This window comes from Eptatretus burgeri, chromosome 3 (genome assembly GCF_056783735.1).
Source record: "Eptatretus burgeri isolate ZD-2024b chromosome 3, Ebu_testis_v1, whole genome shotgun sequence".
NCBI lineage: Eukaryota > Metazoa > Chordata > Myxini > Myxiniformes > Myxinidae > Eptatretus > Eptatretus burgeri.
Genome location: NC_140963.1, coordinates 27,142,505 through 27,159,606, shown reverse-complemented (window position 1 = coordinate 27,159,606; position 17,102 = coordinate 27,142,505). Strand labels below are relative to the sequence as shown.

Genomic DNA, 17,102 nt, shown 5'->3' with positions numbered 1-17,102 from the left:
ATACATATATACATACATACACACACACACACACACACACACACACACACACACACACACACACACACACACACACACACACACACACACACACACACACACACATACAAACACACCATATACATACACATACACCAACATATATATATATATATATATATATATATATATATATATATATATATATATATATATATATATATATATATATATGTATATACATGTATGTACGTATACAGAAACAAATACATATACGTACACACATGCCAACATTGAGCAAAAGAACAAAAGGGAATAAGATCGGAATGGAGGTATCTCTATATTGTGTGCATTTAGGTAGGGAATACATTGAGAAAAAGAAGAGAATGTATGATGCTCGGAGAAGGAAAAGAGCTGAGCAGAGCTTGGGAGAGAAGGGAAGGAGGATTGGGAGGAAATAGGTGTATGGGGATAGATCCACCAGCTGTTAAGTTGGGTGTCAGGGGTGTTACTATCCCTATTGCTGAACCTCCAATCAACTGTGATCCACCACCATTGGTGGAAACGCAGGCTGCAGTAAACCAGTTGAAATGGGGTGAAGCTCTTGGGATCTGTTGCATCCATGCTGAACTTTTTCAGGGCTGGTGGAAATGCTGTACTCATGTTGTTGCATGCAGTTCTGTGCTCTGCCTGGAACACAGGCATCATCCCAACTGACTGGAAGAGGGACCTTTTTTCCCTCTCTGGAAAGGGAAGGGTGATCGCCAGGACTGAAACAACTACTGAGGGGTGACACTGCTCTCAGTGCCGGGCAAGTTCTTTGCTCGGATAATTATTGATCGGGTTCGCCACAATCTGCTTGAGCAGCAGCGTCCAGAGCAGTCAGGCTTTACACCAAAGAGGTCAATGATTGACCGTATTCTTGCTCTTCGGGTCTTCACCAAACACAGACGAGAGTTTCGGCAGGGGCTGCTCGCAGCCGATCTTGATCTCTGCAAAGTATTTGATTCAGTGAATTGGGATGCCCTCTGGAGGAATTTTGGTCTTCGTGGGGTGTCACCAAAACTGATCGATCTGATGTCTGAAATCTACTCTGGTACTGAGAGTGCTGTGAGATGTGGTGGTACCATCTCTGACTTATTTCCAGTTGTTATGGAGTTTGTCAGGGGGTGTGTACTGGCCCCCACACTTTTCAGCACTTGTAAGGACTGGATTCTGGGGAGGAAGTCAGAGAGATCAAGCTGTGGTGCATCGTTTGGGAATGTCAAGTTCTCTGACCTTGATTTCGCAGATGTGGTGCAAGCCGCTGGGATTACGGGTTTCCTGGGTCAAAAGTAATATCCAGGCTTGCAATGACATATTGCATGCTGCTGTCCTGTCTGTACCTGTTTATGGTGAGGATGTTGAGGTCATGGAGAGAATCACATACCTTGGCAGTGATATTCATGTCTCTGCTGGCTGTGAGCCAGAAGGTCAACAGAAGGCCTGGGGAGTCATGGATTCACTGGATCATGGGGTGTGGCACTGCCGGTACCTGAGTGGTAGGACGAAAGTCCGAGTCTTTGGGTCCTTGGTGCTTCCAGTCTTGCTCTAAGGAGGTGAGACTTGGACTCTGACCAGGGATTTGAAAAGGAGACTTAATTCCTTTGGTACCAGCTCTCTTTGGTGAACCCTTGGCTATCACTGGTCAGACTTTGTGTCCAATGAGCGGTTGCTGAGAGAGACTCAAATGAGATTTGTTACCTGCATAGTCTGTGAGTGTCAGCTGCAGCTGTATGGACATGTGGCTCGTTTTCCTGATGATGATCCTGCTCACCAGATTCTCTCAGCGAGGGAGCCTCGTGAGTGGAGGAGGCCAATGGGCTGACCACGTGCCTCCTGGTTGCAGCAGTTTGATCAGCATCTCAAGGAGATGGGGATGAGCCAGGCATCTGCCTGGGGGATGGCCAGACGGAGGCCCCTGGAGTACCGGCGGAAAGTGGATGCAGCGACGCTCTGCTCCGACGCATGCTCCCATACCTGACCTGACCTGACCTCTGCCTCCACTTCTTAGATGTCCTCAAAGTCCTCTCTTCCAACATCACGTGCCACCCTCACAATCCTCCAGACTTCTTCGTCCACCGAAGGGAGGCCCTTAAGGTCTTACACTGCCTCTCTCCACAATTCTGTCCAGCTGCATTCCATGCTGTTGGCTTCATCTCCTCAAGAGATTCTTTAATTAAATTAATGCAGTCTGCAATGTCGTTTTTCCAGCAATTGCTGCCTATCAAACAAGGGTCACTCTCCATCTGGTCCAGTCGCCTCTTGAGGGTGCAGTGGGTGTAGCATTACTTGAATGTCACAATGAGATCTTGGACCATCAGCTGTAGGAGGGAGGTCGGTTGGGAGGTAAGAAGACAACCTCCATGTTGGAATGAACAAACTACAGGCTTTCTGGATGACCTGGCACATTCTCCAAGATAAGTAACATGTCAAATGCAAGGTTCTTTGACTCCAGGTATTATTCCATCTTGTGGACAAAGCAGTTATTTAGCCAATCAATAAACATGCAGCAGTCACCCACGTTCTCCTGTTGGCAAGTCACCCATGCCAGAATACCGGCGATGGCTCTTGTTCTTCCCTTTGAGGGTGAGGGGATTCAGCAATTGGAAAAGCAGCATCGGCTTTACGAGAAAGTCACCGACAACAGCATTGCCACATATAAGAGGGGTAAGTTGATGCTTGGCCACCTTGAACCTCATCGCAGCTCATTCCTGCTTGAACAGGAAGGTACAAGATGGCATCCTCTTCCAAAATAATTTTGGCTTGTAGGAGTTAAAAGCCTGATCCGGCATGAATCCCTTTATCTCAATTAGTTCCATGAGCTACACTGGATAGTTTTTCGCAGCATCATGGTCGGCCGATACGGCTTCCTCAATTAATTTTACGTGATGGAGGCCGAATTTTTTTTATTTTATTTCTCAAACCAGCCCTTTCTGGCATGGAACGTGTGGGTCGCCATAGTTGAACTGGAGCCTCCCGCTGTCTTGGCGAAACATAGGTAAACCCTCAATGCTTTCTCCCATATCAAGAGTCTGCACAAAGGCACATTTTTCTGGGTTTGGTCCTCAATCCAAACATTAAGGGTTTTCTCCATCCTTTCAACACAAAGATCACGAGACTGGATGAGACTTTTGCACTTTGCGGAGTGCTCGCGGCAACACTTGAACAGATATTTCACTCACTTTCACAGATATATTGCACAGTCGCTTCATTTATCCTGTAATGGTGGCCCACAAATGCCACACTTTCACCTCCAGCCAACCGATATAACAACTCAAATTTTTCACCAAATGTCATCATCTTTCTCTGCCTTTTAGCACAAATAACTTCGTCCATCGCTTTATGTTTGGACACCATTAAAAACGGTGTGCGAGAAACAACACAAGGCTCATAATGCTCGTACATGCTCGGGACGCAAACGATGACTCATCTCATCTCAAAAAACCACCATAGTTCGAAAGGAAATAGCTCAGAAAACACGAGAGGTCAAAATGAACTCCCACGATAAGGAAATAGCTCAAAAACCACGATAGGTCAAAATGCAATAGCTCAGAAAATGTGATAGGTCAAAATGAAATCCCATGATGAGGAAATAGCTCAAAATACCACGATAGGTCGAAATGAAATCCTGTAATAATGAAATCCGAACACGATACAGTAGGTTGCCCAGGATTGGTCAAAACCCGCAATACTTGAGGGTTTACTGGACTGTCGGATCCTGCTATTCGTGGATTCACTATTTGCAGACCCTGCATATTTGCAGTTGATAAAATGCAACTGCTTCGAGATTTGCAACCCTGTGATTTGTGCATTCGCGGTTTTTCACGAGCTTATTCATGGTATTTTTTGCTGGTGTATTCACTGTATTTTATGGGCATAGTCATGGTTTATCACGGTTTTTCATGGAATTTTTAATTCTGCCTTATGAATCACGAACTTATCCCCATTTTTGCCCCAACAATGCCCCAACCTTCACACATTCAACATTCGCGGCATTTTCCAGGAACATATCCCCACGTGAATGATGGTGTCAAACAGTATGCAGTTTTTAGCCCGATTTCTCGATGGTTAAGAAACACTGAAAAATTCTAGTATCCGGATGTGAATCCAGATCTTCATCAAAATCTCATACATTTGTCCTTGTCACACACCCAACCTGTCCACCAAATGTCGTCAGAATCCGTCTGCAATTTTTTGAGATATCCTGCTTGCAAACAGACAGACAGGGATGCAAACATAACCTCCTCCACCTTCAGTGGCGTAGGTAAAAATGAACTCAGCCGCTAATACGTGAGAAACATTGATTCAAAACAAAATTTTCTTCATTCCAGCCTGACTTGGATTGAAGCCAAATGTGCATGTAGGAGTTAAAACGAAATCATAAGAAGGCATTGTGATTTTTCAAAGTTATATGTTTTCATAAACATTAATGATAAAGTGATTAAAAAAAACTGTTTATAGTGTGGGAACCAACTTCAATAAAGTGGCTTGTATTGTGATTCCGTTCACACATCAGTGTACATAACTGAAACCTATTTATTTGGTGAGAGAGGACCTTTTGGGACTAGAAATGCCCGGTTGTCATTCTCTGCAGGTTTACACAACTGACTTCTGAACATATTCATGTGGCTTGTCATGTACACGATTCGTGATTTTTCAACATTTGACAAATTTTACATACAGGCACTAATATTTACTCGAGATATGCAGAGATTGTACCAAATTGTAGATAATAATTCCCCTTTGCATTTCAAATCCATACATCATGATAATCCAGTTTTCCATCCTCCAGGAAACCAAAAACGAAGTATTTTTTGCCAAAACTTCGTTTTGGTTTCGACAGCTTGTACAATTGCCCATATCATCCAAGATTCAATTCCCATGGAGGAGTTTGATGCATTAAAATTATCCCACATGTTACCCGACTATTTATAACCAGCATACCCTAGCATCGACAAATGTAATGTCACCCCCCCCTCCCCCGACCCCTAATATTTTTTCATCATACCGAACAAATTAAACATCATGTATGCTAGGTTGTAAATACTGTTGTTTGTCATTTTATTGTGATCAAACCAATAAACCACTTTCCATTTGTCACTGAGTAATCATTTGGGATATTTATAGTATATACAATGACACTATATACAGGCGCACACACACACACACACACACACACACACACACACACACACACACACACACACACACACACACACACACATACACACACACACACACACACACACACACACGCCAATTTTTCCTCCCAGAGTAGGGGTTTGCCTTGCGGGTACCATGACAATCTTCTATCATGGTTCCCTTTTTGAGGCAATGTTTTTATGGCCAGATGCCCTTACTGACACCAACCCTTAAGTTGCCTCTTATGACATGCAGGGATACGGTGTACCTATTCTTAACCAGGGCACACACCAGGACATCTCAGCAAGTTGGTACTCATTTTGCCGACCTCGGAAAGATGACGGGCTGTCAACCCCACCTGGTATTAATTAAACGGATTAGCAGGATTTGAACTCAGGACCCTAGGATATACAACGACACAAAATAACAAAAAAGGCATTTAGATGATTGGCAAATGGAGACTATAAGCTGAGTGATACTTGATTGAAGTGAGTTTGTCTCAAGACAGTACTATTAATCATCCTCGTCAGATTCTTCCTCCTCTGGCAACAGTTGTTCTCGCTTGGTCAGGCACTGTTCTCTGCACCCACAGGTGGAACTACTGTACATGGCAGGCCATGCTTTTTGCATGTACAACAAAGTGATGTGCATGTAGTTTTGCATCTACCCATCAAGAGTTCTGTACAGGCAGATGGAATAGAATCCAGTGTCATTAGCTTTGGACGTAAGGCGCATTAGGTTTCATCAAACTCACAACCATGGTAGGGGTAGCTCTGGCTTGGTGAATATGACATTGAGCCACACCATGGCTTGGTAGTGACTGCGTAGTATGTGCAGAGACAATCAGTCTTGAGTGAGTGGTAGTTTCTCAGGGTCACTGATTCGATGGAAAAGTTCTGCATGAAGACCATTGATACATGTAGTTGTCGTTGGACTGTATATTTTGTGATAAACTTCTCAATATCATCCATACCAATGTCAAGATTACAACCAAGATCTTTCAGCTGCTCAGGATACTTTGGGTATGTCTTCCAAGCTGTTCTCTTGCCATACCCACATAACTGATTGGTTGTGTCTTTTCCTGTTGAAGCATGAAAGTCTTGGATATTGTTGACGACTTCAGGATGCAGACTTGCACATAGAATGATAACTGGGAAGAACGGCTTCTTTTGAGACATCTCGATGCTCATCCATACTTCTGGCGCAGTGTCATGATGCATCAGCGGTAAAGTGTTAAAGTATGCCTATGTCTCTAGAACACACAATTACTCTTCAGAAATTCTGGTCGTTTGGATCATAAGCATGAAGAACAGTTTTTGAGTCAGCCTCCTCATGAGTTGAGTTGAGGTGATCAACAATATGCCCAGAAGATGGTACAGCGGGGAATTCATCCTGACCTGATACGATGACTTCCTGTTGATCTGGTCGGCATTGTGCTTTCAATACGAGTTGATCCCACAATATTTGAATGAGGTTCACTTTGTTTTCTTCCAGCAATATGAAAGTCTGCCATCCGGAATGTAGACACACTGCCGGTCCATCAGCTATATGTCTCATCTTTCATCATTTGGTCGTTCGATGCACTCTGGTCTCTGATTTGATGGACTTTCTTCGATCGTCATTAAGGACAATGTCTAGTCTTGTCTGAGAGCCTCTCAGGAAGCTTCAAAAATTTCCACAGAAAAATGTCTGCTCGGTTGCTCAAAGTTGTAGCACTGGTTGGTTTTCCAATTGCTTGAACCACCGCCATACCATTCACAATTACACAAGTTGGTTCATCTGTTTCTGGCACATTTTTCACCCAATAGTTGTCACATAGCAAATGACACAGATTTTCTTTATCTGTTGGTTGTAAATTTTGCTGACTTTTGTGACAGCAAGAGGGACTGGGGCTAATTCATGTTATAGTAGTCCTGATGTCTATCTGGCGACCACTACTTGCAGCACTGAGCAGTCTTAGAAATAAGTCACGGTCTGATTTGATGGTTTTGGTTTTGCCAGAGGACGTAGTGACGTTCAACATGTTCGAATTTGTGAATGTTTTTAACTTGTTTTTGCGAATAGTGTTATGGAGCTTTCTGACAGCATCTGGGAGCAACCAATCGTCCACGAACTTGGAAAGTAGTTCTGTACCACGATCTGAGGCTGTCAGTAAGTCATGTCGGATGTCGTTGTTTGTTGCATCTTTGGTGGAAATACACACAAGTTCTTCAACTTGCCTATCAAATGGGTTACACCGCTTAATTTGATCTTCTAGCTTATGGACATCATCTTCATCTTTCTTCATTCTTCGAGAGCCCCTGTTGCCATGGGACATGGAACCACGGTGTGTCATTCCAACAATCTGTTGAACATCTTTGGACAGTCTCGCTCTATCACTGAAGGTAATCATGCACCGGTCCATGGCAGTCTCGATCTTTGTTACACCTACGATTCCTCCTGAAACCTTTCACTGCTTGTTTATCTGCTCCAGTGCTTGGTCTGTTGCGAATTGGTTGAAGGATCCCGCAGGTTCTTTCACAACAAAGTTCCCTGCCATGAACTCTTCATACATGTGTGGAGCTGTCTGTTATGAAGAACAGGCAGATTATGTCTGTTATCCAACAGGCAGATTACAACCAATCATGAGTAATTGGTATAGTCATCGTATGCGATCATTGGAGGCAACATCTCTTTCAGAGAACAGATATGAAGGCTCCAATCATTTTCTCCATCAGTTTGGATGAATATAACAAGGGTCTGAACCATGTCAATGTACTGCTTCCAGAACACCAATGTTGCATTACATTGTCTGGGTTTCTCTTCGACAATCTGATCACGGATATCGAAAAGTTATTCGGAGTTGTCAACGAACGCTTTAACTGCTTCTGGAGTGCCATTGTGGTTCTTTTATTACCTCCACCACCGAAGGTGAAGGAGATTATGTTTTCACCCCTTTCTGTCTGATTGTTTGTTTGTTACTGGCAAAATCGAATATTTTTCAAGTATATTGGGTCAGTCGACTTTGTTATTTTGTCTGTCCCTGTCTGTTTGTCTGTTTATCGCCTTCAGGTCACAATTTTAAACCGATCTTCACAAAACTTCACCACATGGAAGAGTTTGTCATAAGGAAGAAGCTTATTGTTTTTGAGGTCAAAAGGTCAACATAGGCCAAAGGTGAACAACTTAGGTGAGATTTTCTAAATCCTCAATTTTCATCCGATTGGCTTGAAATTTGAAGAGGATTTATATTTCAGGTCACTGAATTCAATGAGCCAATTATTTTTGAGCTCAACATGGGCCAAAGGTCAACAACTTAGGTGAGATTTCTAAATTGATCAATTTTCATCTGATTGATGACTTGAAATTTGAAGAGGATATATATTTCGGGTCACTGAATTCAAGTAGCCAATTATTTTCGTGGTCAACATAAGCCAAATAGGTCAACATAGGCCAAATTTCTAAAATTGTCAATTTTCATCCGATTCACTTAAAATTTGAAGAGGAGTTGCATATTTGGTCATTGAATTCAACCAACAATTATTTTTTATTGCAATTATTTTGCAAGTGTCGTACTCCATACGATGTCTTCTTGTTTGTCTGTCTGTTTGTGTACAGGATATCTCAAAAAGTTGTGGACGGATCCGGATGAAATTTTATGGACAGGTTTGGTGTGACAATGACGAACTGATTAGATTTTGGTGAAGGTCCAGATCCGGATCCGACTTCGATAATTTTTTGAGTGATTCTTCACCATTGAGAGATAGGGCCAACAACAATACATAGCGTGATATTTACCTATGCCACCAAAGGTGAAGGAGGTTATGCTTTCACCCCCTTACTGTTTGTTTGTTTGTCTGTTTGTTTGTTTGTTTGCAGAATATCTCAAAAAGTTGTGGACAGATTCGGACGAAACTTGGTGGACAACTTCATAAAGTTGCAGGTATCTCAATCCCCCATCATATACAACAGATATGTGGATGACATATTTTGCCTGTTTGAATCTCATGAAGTCTGTGACCACTTCTTGAATGAATTTAATTCTCTTCATCCTGCCCTCAAGTTCACGACAGAATTGGAACGTTCTAGTTGCTTACCCTTTCTGGACGTCATGGTAGAGAGATCTGCATCATCGTTTACTATGTCCATCTATAGAAAGCCCACTTTAACCGGCCATTATACTCGTTGGGACTCTTTCAGTTCAACGAGATACAAGATTGGTTTGATCAAGGCATTCATGAGTCGAGCTAAGAGGATATGTTCCAACTCCAAGCTTCTGATAGAGATGGAGAAGATTGTTGGTATCCTCAGTGAGAATGGATATCCTCAGTATATCATCAGGAGGTTTATGCACAAATTCCTCACTGCTATAGATGAATGGAAAATGGTTCCTGAAAAGTGCCCAGTCTACATCAATATTCCTTGGAAAGGGAAAATGTAGCAAATATATGAGGAACGAATCAAAAGATTCATCTCGAACACGTATCTCTCTGTTAATTATCTGTTATCGGCTGTTCATCAAAGATAGATTTTTCACCTCTCGACATCTGATTCCTGCAGTTAAGAAGGATGTTCTGCCTGCCTCAAAACTTAGCAACATTATTTACGAGTTCAAGTGATTCATCTCGTTCGAGTTCGAGATTACTCGATTCGAGTTCGACTTACGAGTTCGAGATTCATCTCGAACACGTATCTCTCTGTTAATTATCTGTTATCGGCTGTTCATCAAAGATAGATTTTTCACCTCTCGACATCTGATTCCTGCAGTTAAGAAGGATGTTCTGCCTGCCTCAAAACTTAGCAACATTATTTACGAGTTCAAGTGCCAGTGTGATGCTCGGTATGTTGGCAGAACTACCCAGACTCTGACTGACAGAATCAAACAGTATGTCCCTTTGTCCATCAGGAAAAACACTATTGGTACGTGAATACAGCCGGTACGTGCTTGCAGGAAGGTTCCAGCATCAATCCCAATGTTGTGTGTATCTGCTATTGGACAGCATTTGATTGAGAATGCCAACTGTGCTGAACAGTATAATGTGGATGTATTCAAGATATTGAGTAGAAGATGAAGTATAACGCATCTCTGAATACTAGATGCGACATTTATCTATACTACGGACCACATGTTATGTCTGGAAAAAGAGTTTGGCCATTCGCCTTGGTTATTTGTGCAAAGAAGAAGAGGAACTCAAACTCGTCACATGATCACAGATGTTGATGAAAAGGATTCTGCAACAGCCTCCGTGGCCGCACCTCAGGCTCTGCAACCTACAATTGGAGAGCTGAACACTGAACAGGCTCCACCCACCTAGACCGGTGGGAGGTGTCGACTTATCAGTAGAGAATGTCCAGTTGCAATCGACTTGTTGATAGGTGTCTATTAGACTGTTCTTCTTCCTTACCTCATTCACTTTGTGCAAATTTCACCTGCCTGATGAGAGCACAACAGAAAGCTTTGTGGTTTTTTTTTTAGTCTGTTTTATGGTAATGTGCTTCAAATGTCTCTGTTTATGTGTATATATATATATATATATATATATATATATATATATATATATATATATATGTATGTATATATATGTATATATATATATATATGTATGTATATATATATATATATATATATATATATATATATATATATATATATATGTATATATATATATATGTATATATGCATATGTATATATATATATATATATATATGTATGTATATATATATATATGTATATATGTATGTATATATATGTATATATGTATGTATATATATGTATATATGTATGTATATATATATATATATGTATATATGTATGTATATATATATATATATATATATGTCATATATATATATATATATATATATATATATATATATATATATATATATATATATATATATATATATATATATATATATATATATATATGTATGTATATATGTATATATATATGTATGTATATATGTATATATGTGTATATATATATATATATATATATATATATATATATATATATATATATATATATATATATATATATATATATATATATATATATATATATATATATATATATATATATATATATATATACATATATATATATATATATATATACATATATATATATATACATATATATATATATATATATATATACATATATATATATATATACATATATATATATATATATATATATATATATATATATATATATATATATGTCCATATTAGGGAATGAAATTCAGTTCGCTCGTCGTTGGGTGGGGGCCGTCACATCCCACCCCTTGGAATGCCCAAGCGAGCTGATTCATGTCCATATTAGGGAATGGAATTCAGTTCGCTCATCATTGGGTGGGGGCCATCGCATCCCACCCCTTGGAGTGCCCAAGCGAGCCGATTCATGTCCATATTCGGGAATGGAATTCAGTTCGCTCATCGTTGGGTGGGGGCCGTGACATCCCACCCCTTGGAGTGCCCAATGCGAGCTGATTCATGTCCATATTAGGGAATGGAATTCAGTTCGCGAATGCATTCTGAACACACCCGCATTTCAGCGAGCGCGTGGAGAATGCCGGGAGCAGAGGGTTTTCGTTGGTGTTGTAGTCATCGTTGGTGTTGTTGTCATCGTTGGTGTTGTAATCGTTGGTGTTGTTGTTGTTATCGTTGGTGTTGTTGTTGTTATCGTTGGTGTTGTTGTTATCGTTGGTGTTGTTGTTATCGTTGGTGTTGTTGTTATCGTTGGTGTTGTTGTTATCGTTGGTGTTGTTATCGTTGGTGTTGTTGTTATCGTTGTTGTTGTCGTTGTTGTTGTTGTCGGTGTTGTTGTCATCGTTGGTGTTGTTGTCATCGTTGGTGTTGTTGTCATCGTTGGTGTTGTTGTCATCGTTGGTGTTGTTGTCATCGTTGGTGTTGTTGTCATCGTTGGTGTTGTTGTCATCGTTGGTGTTGTTGTCATCGTTGGTGTTGTTGTCATCGTTGGTGTTGTTGTCATCGTTGGTGTTGTTGTCATCGTTGGTGTTGTTGTCATCGTTGGTGTTGTGAAATAAAAGAAGGAAAACCTGACTATTAAAATAACTCTATAGTGCAGGAACATTTAATTACTCATTCGACAAGGGAAAAGGGAGCTATCTCTCCACATTCACTTATTGAAATAACTGAGCTATAGGACCTGAATGTTGTGTGCTCATGGCTTCCAGATTCGCAACACTATTTGATTCAAACACCGGTTTACTATACTTGCTCGTACCCATCAGGCATGAAGGAGCAGAAGCACTTTTTGGTGATCACATCACTGCAAAGGCACCTCTTTCTTTTGATGGAAAGAACACCAAGATTAGTTATGTGGCTTTTCTCACTTCAAAAAGGCTGCCAGTGGCCACAGTAAATTTCTTGCTATTAAGTATAAGCCGTAAGGATTATCGATTTAGCCCCGAGCACCAAATTAACTCCCAAAGACATGTGGCAAGAGTGTGGCTGTCGGCACAATGCTCACTGATGTCGGAGGGCAAGAGGTGGGAGCAGTTCTGTGAGAGTAGCCAGGGATGGAGGCGTGAGGCCAGCAACGAAAAGCCGCACACTTGGGTTTGGTTGTCCAGCCTGCATGCACAGTCATCAGCGTCCTTATTAAGAATGCCATGTACCTCTGAACAACAATAATCTCGATTTTGACATCAGTAATACATATCGAATAATTTAACATGAAAAGTTCTTCAAAGCCACCAAATTGATTTTTAAGCAAATCCACTTTCATGAGGAATGCCCTATAAATGACATTGAAGATGAGAAGCAAAGTTCCATGCAATCAATGGTCGAAATAGCTTAATTTCAGAGAATTTCACAAATATGGTAGGAAAGGCTCGTGTTTGATTCATCGTCCTCTTTCGGCTCATTATCTTGGGTTTCCTATCTCTCTGGTATAATGTGTTATCACGCTCCTCGACGAATCTTGATCATTGCAGGAAAATTCTATAAGAGGAAACCAGGGTACTTAACTGAGGGTGGATGATAAACCAAACGTATAAGTTATAAAATGAATTACTATTTTGTGGAAGTATCAGAAAAGATTTCAGAAAGGCCATTAGAATTGAATCTGATCAAAACATGACAATTGTTTCATTTGTTTCATTTGCTGCATTAAGATGCACCAAAAACAAAAATTCAAAATGCTACTATAATGCTGTGCCACATCTAAATCTTATTCTAATGTTAAAAGTTTCTCTTTTTCCCAATTTTTTTTTCACGTCCATAAACGCAAGACATGCTCCATGCATTGCTGTGTTTGGCACACTTGCCAACTGTCTCTCTTTCAGTTCAGGTAGTACCTTCTTCATGGAATGTGAACAAGAGGTGCATGAAGGAAGGCTTTTTACCACACAAGCCTGAGGCTAATGGTGTAACCGTGAATAGAGTGGCAAACAAACTTGAAAACAGCCTATCTGCTCAGTATCCATCACCTCATTGGCAGATGCGAAACCAACAGCGATGTGAAGCAGTGGAAGTTTTTTTCCATTGAAACTTCAACAATAATGATACATTTTTCAATATTATTTATACAGTACTCAAACAAATAAGCACCCCCACCCCCACCCCCATCCCCTCCCCCTTCCCTATATCCTTAACTTCACGAGATCAGGTTTAGTAGTCTCTGTCGGATTTAGTCTGAAATGGGGGCTTATGGATTTGGTTACAGTTATTGTGTCCATGTGCGCGTGAGTCCAGAACCATATCTCGGACATGTATGAACCAATTTTATTCGTACTTAGCACAAAGACAAGACATGATGGAATGCATATGCATGTCATTGTTTTTCAACATCATATCCAAGATGGTCGACTGACAGCCATTTTATTTGTAAATAATAAAATTATTTGTAATTGTAAGATGTAAAAAACATCCTGGTGTCAAACATGACCTCAACCATTTCTCGAACATGCATTTACCAATCCTGTTCAAACTTGGCAAACAGATAAGGAATGTTGGCTTACATATGCACTTAATTTTTTTTTCGATACCGGATTCAAGATGGCTGACTGGCGGCCATTTTGTTACTTAATCGTGTCCCCAACCATTCTCCGAGGTCCATGGTCCGATTTTGTTCAAACTCAGTACAAGCACAGTAGACAATGGATTACACATGCACCTAACTTTAATTTGCGATCTGATCAAAAGGTGGCCAACTGGTAAACTGGCAGCCATTTTAGTTGTAAAAAACCCAGTGTTGAACACGTCTTCAACCATTTCTCGGACATGCATTTACCGATCTTATTCAAACTTGCCACACAGATAAAGAATTATGACTTACACAAGCATATAATTTTTTTCGAGATCAGGTCCAAGATGGCCGACTGGCAGCCATTTTAATTGTAAAAAAAAAACCAAACCTGATGTTAAACACGTCCTCAACTATTTCGCGAAGAAGCATTTGCCGATGTTGTTCAATCTTGGCACCCTAATAAGGCAAGATGCTTTACATATGCATGTCATTTTGTCTCATGATCAGATCCAAGATGGCCGACTGGTGGCCATTCTGTTACTTAAATGTGTCCCGAACCATTTCTTAGACATGCATGGTCCGATTTTGTTCAAACTTGGCACAATCACAGTACATGATTGCATACACGTGCCCTTCACTTTAATTTGAATTCTGATAAAAGATGGCTGACTGGTAGACTGGTGGCCATTTTAGTTGTACATAAATTTGGGCTGGCCCTTTAACTCGAAACAGTAAAATTACTAAGACAATGGAGGCTATGACATGTTATGTCTTTTTTACTTGTTATTCATGAACTTGGAGCTATACGGCAGAAAACTTACACCAGGGTGTGAGTACCTCATCCCTCTGTTTATTTGTTAATCTTTCAAAATATTTTTTTCACCACCACCCCCACCTCCCCCCCCACACCCCATTCAAATTGCAGGTCGGTCAAAGGAATCCAAAGGTCAAATAATAGTCTTTTCAGCCATTAAACAAATCGATATAATAAGAGAGATGTTTGCTTATCAATCGGTCTGTCTGTCTGTCTGTGTTGCCATTTTTCTCAGAGTAGGACAAACAGATCTTTGTCAAACTTTCAGAGGTTCATCAGTGAGTGCCGAGTCATGTTTAGGCCAAAACTTTTTTGAAAAAGAAAGTTGGATGTTTTTGGATTAAAATAAATAAATAAATAAATAAATATCGCTCTATAGTGCCAAAGCCTTTTTGCTCTGAAAAAGATAATATCGAATGATCCCCAATCCGATTCATTAGTGGGTAGAGGGAAGTGTTTTAGGCCCCACAAAAAAAAAAAATGGAAAAAAAACCCAAATTTGATTTCCTCAAAATGCCAATGCGATTAGAATAGCCAGGTACCCCCTTCTGGTATTTGATATGACAAGGCCCAGGGCCATTGGCCAGATATTCTTCATTCTCCTGCAAAGCCAATCACATACAAATATTGGCAAGGAAATGATCAATAAAGAAATCCATTTTTGCCTGCAAAACATATATTTCCAAACAATAATATTTTGTCATGTTTATTCAATGAAATAACAAAAAGTAAAGAATCCAAATCAGAATGCTCATGACTCACTGCAGGATAATGATGATGATGATGATGATATCATTTGTAAAAAGTGATATTTAATGAAGTGGTGCACTTGGAGAGGATGTTATTGTTGCATTTTGTACCTTGGGGTATGGGTAGCGGTAGCTGTTGGGATACAGCCCCCCTGTATAACGAGGAAGCTCAGCAATCGGCACACCTGTGTTGTTAATCACCAAGAAGGCAAGTGATCCACCATTTGATGACCACCAATGTGCTTTTCGAGAGTGGAGCACCTCCTCTGCGTGATATTTGCATGCACAGGTTATTCAAATAAATGAATAACTCCCCCCTTATGACACCCTTTTATTCCTTCAATCACATTGTATTATTAGCAATGCTCCTTGACAGTATTTCTCCAAGCTGAGAATGATTGGCTTTATATAATTAAATTATTTGTTCGGGAGGTTGATATTTATTTTGCTTGTTGTATTATGTTGAAGGATTAGTTCAAACAATGTTATTCTATCTTAGAAACAGTGCTGATCAGTGGGAGAATGTGGCACACAGTGATACACTTACCTTGGTACAGCCAGTCTGCCAAACCACAATATACCATTCCTTCTTCCCCCCAATGCGTCAAACGGGTCAGAGATCTTCCTTGCCCTTCCTGGTAGTACAAATCATTTTTGTGTACCAACACCTGCAAGTAAAAAAATACCCCAAAAACAATGGTTTTGTTCAATCCAAATGGATAATCCAAACATGAATACTGTTTGTTGTGCCAATTAAAACAAGTGGAGGTGGAACTAAAAAGCAACCAAAACGCAAGATCTGAAAGCTGCATTTGTCCAAAATGACATGGATTAATAGATTAATTATCCGTTTAATTTCACCAGCATAAAATTGCAAGGTACATCTTATTGTTTCAGTCACTGACACACATTTTTTCAAAGAGTAAAACTTCAAACAGGTGAGCAAAGATCACATTTTTCGATATCTTTATTAAATTATCACCATGAAAATAAAACAACACTGGGCTCTTTATCCAGTGAGATTAAATTTGTTGCTGTACTGTATTTCAAAAAAGTAAGAAGCCTAAAATCCTGGCTGACATGTGAGGACGACAGAGTAACATTGAGGTTTTAATTCCTCATGTTTGAGAAAAGATAAACGTGTTTTAGAAAGAACAAAGAACAAACAAGTGGAGGTACTTTCAAAGTACACCCCCATGACAAATAAATAAACAACAAATCCTCCAGTGCGTGACATTGTCGGGGCAACTTCGGTGCCCAGCGATGCCGCCGTGCAGCACATGGATACGGAATTGGGAGGGAGCGGTGCACAATAATTGATTGATTAATTAATTGCATAATGAAAACAAATAAATAATAATCGTGAAATAATTAATTTCTTTATAAATCGGCTCAGA

The 17,102-nt window shown here is 40.1% G+C and overlaps 1 protein-coding gene across 3 annotated transcripts in view; it reads right to left on the bottom strand.

Moving 5' to 3' along the window:
• Positions 1-17,102, bottom strand: part of LOC147029591 (inactive dipeptidyl peptidase 10-like) — a 594,191-nt gene that overhangs the window by 127,903 nt on the left and 449,186 nt on the right. For all 3 annotated transcript variants that reach the window (XM_085872742.1, XM_085872743.1, XM_085872744.1), the window contains exons 8-10: positions 16,253-16,373; positions 15,817-15,971; positions 12,643-12,746 (exon numbers count right to left, since the gene is read on the bottom strand). In XM_085872742.1, coding sequence (XP_085728868.1) covers positions 12,643-12,746; positions 15,817-15,971; positions 16,253-16,373 — 380 coding nt within the window. The remainder of the gene's footprint in view (positions 1-12,642; positions 12,747-15,816; positions 15,972-16,252; positions 16,374-17,102) is intronic.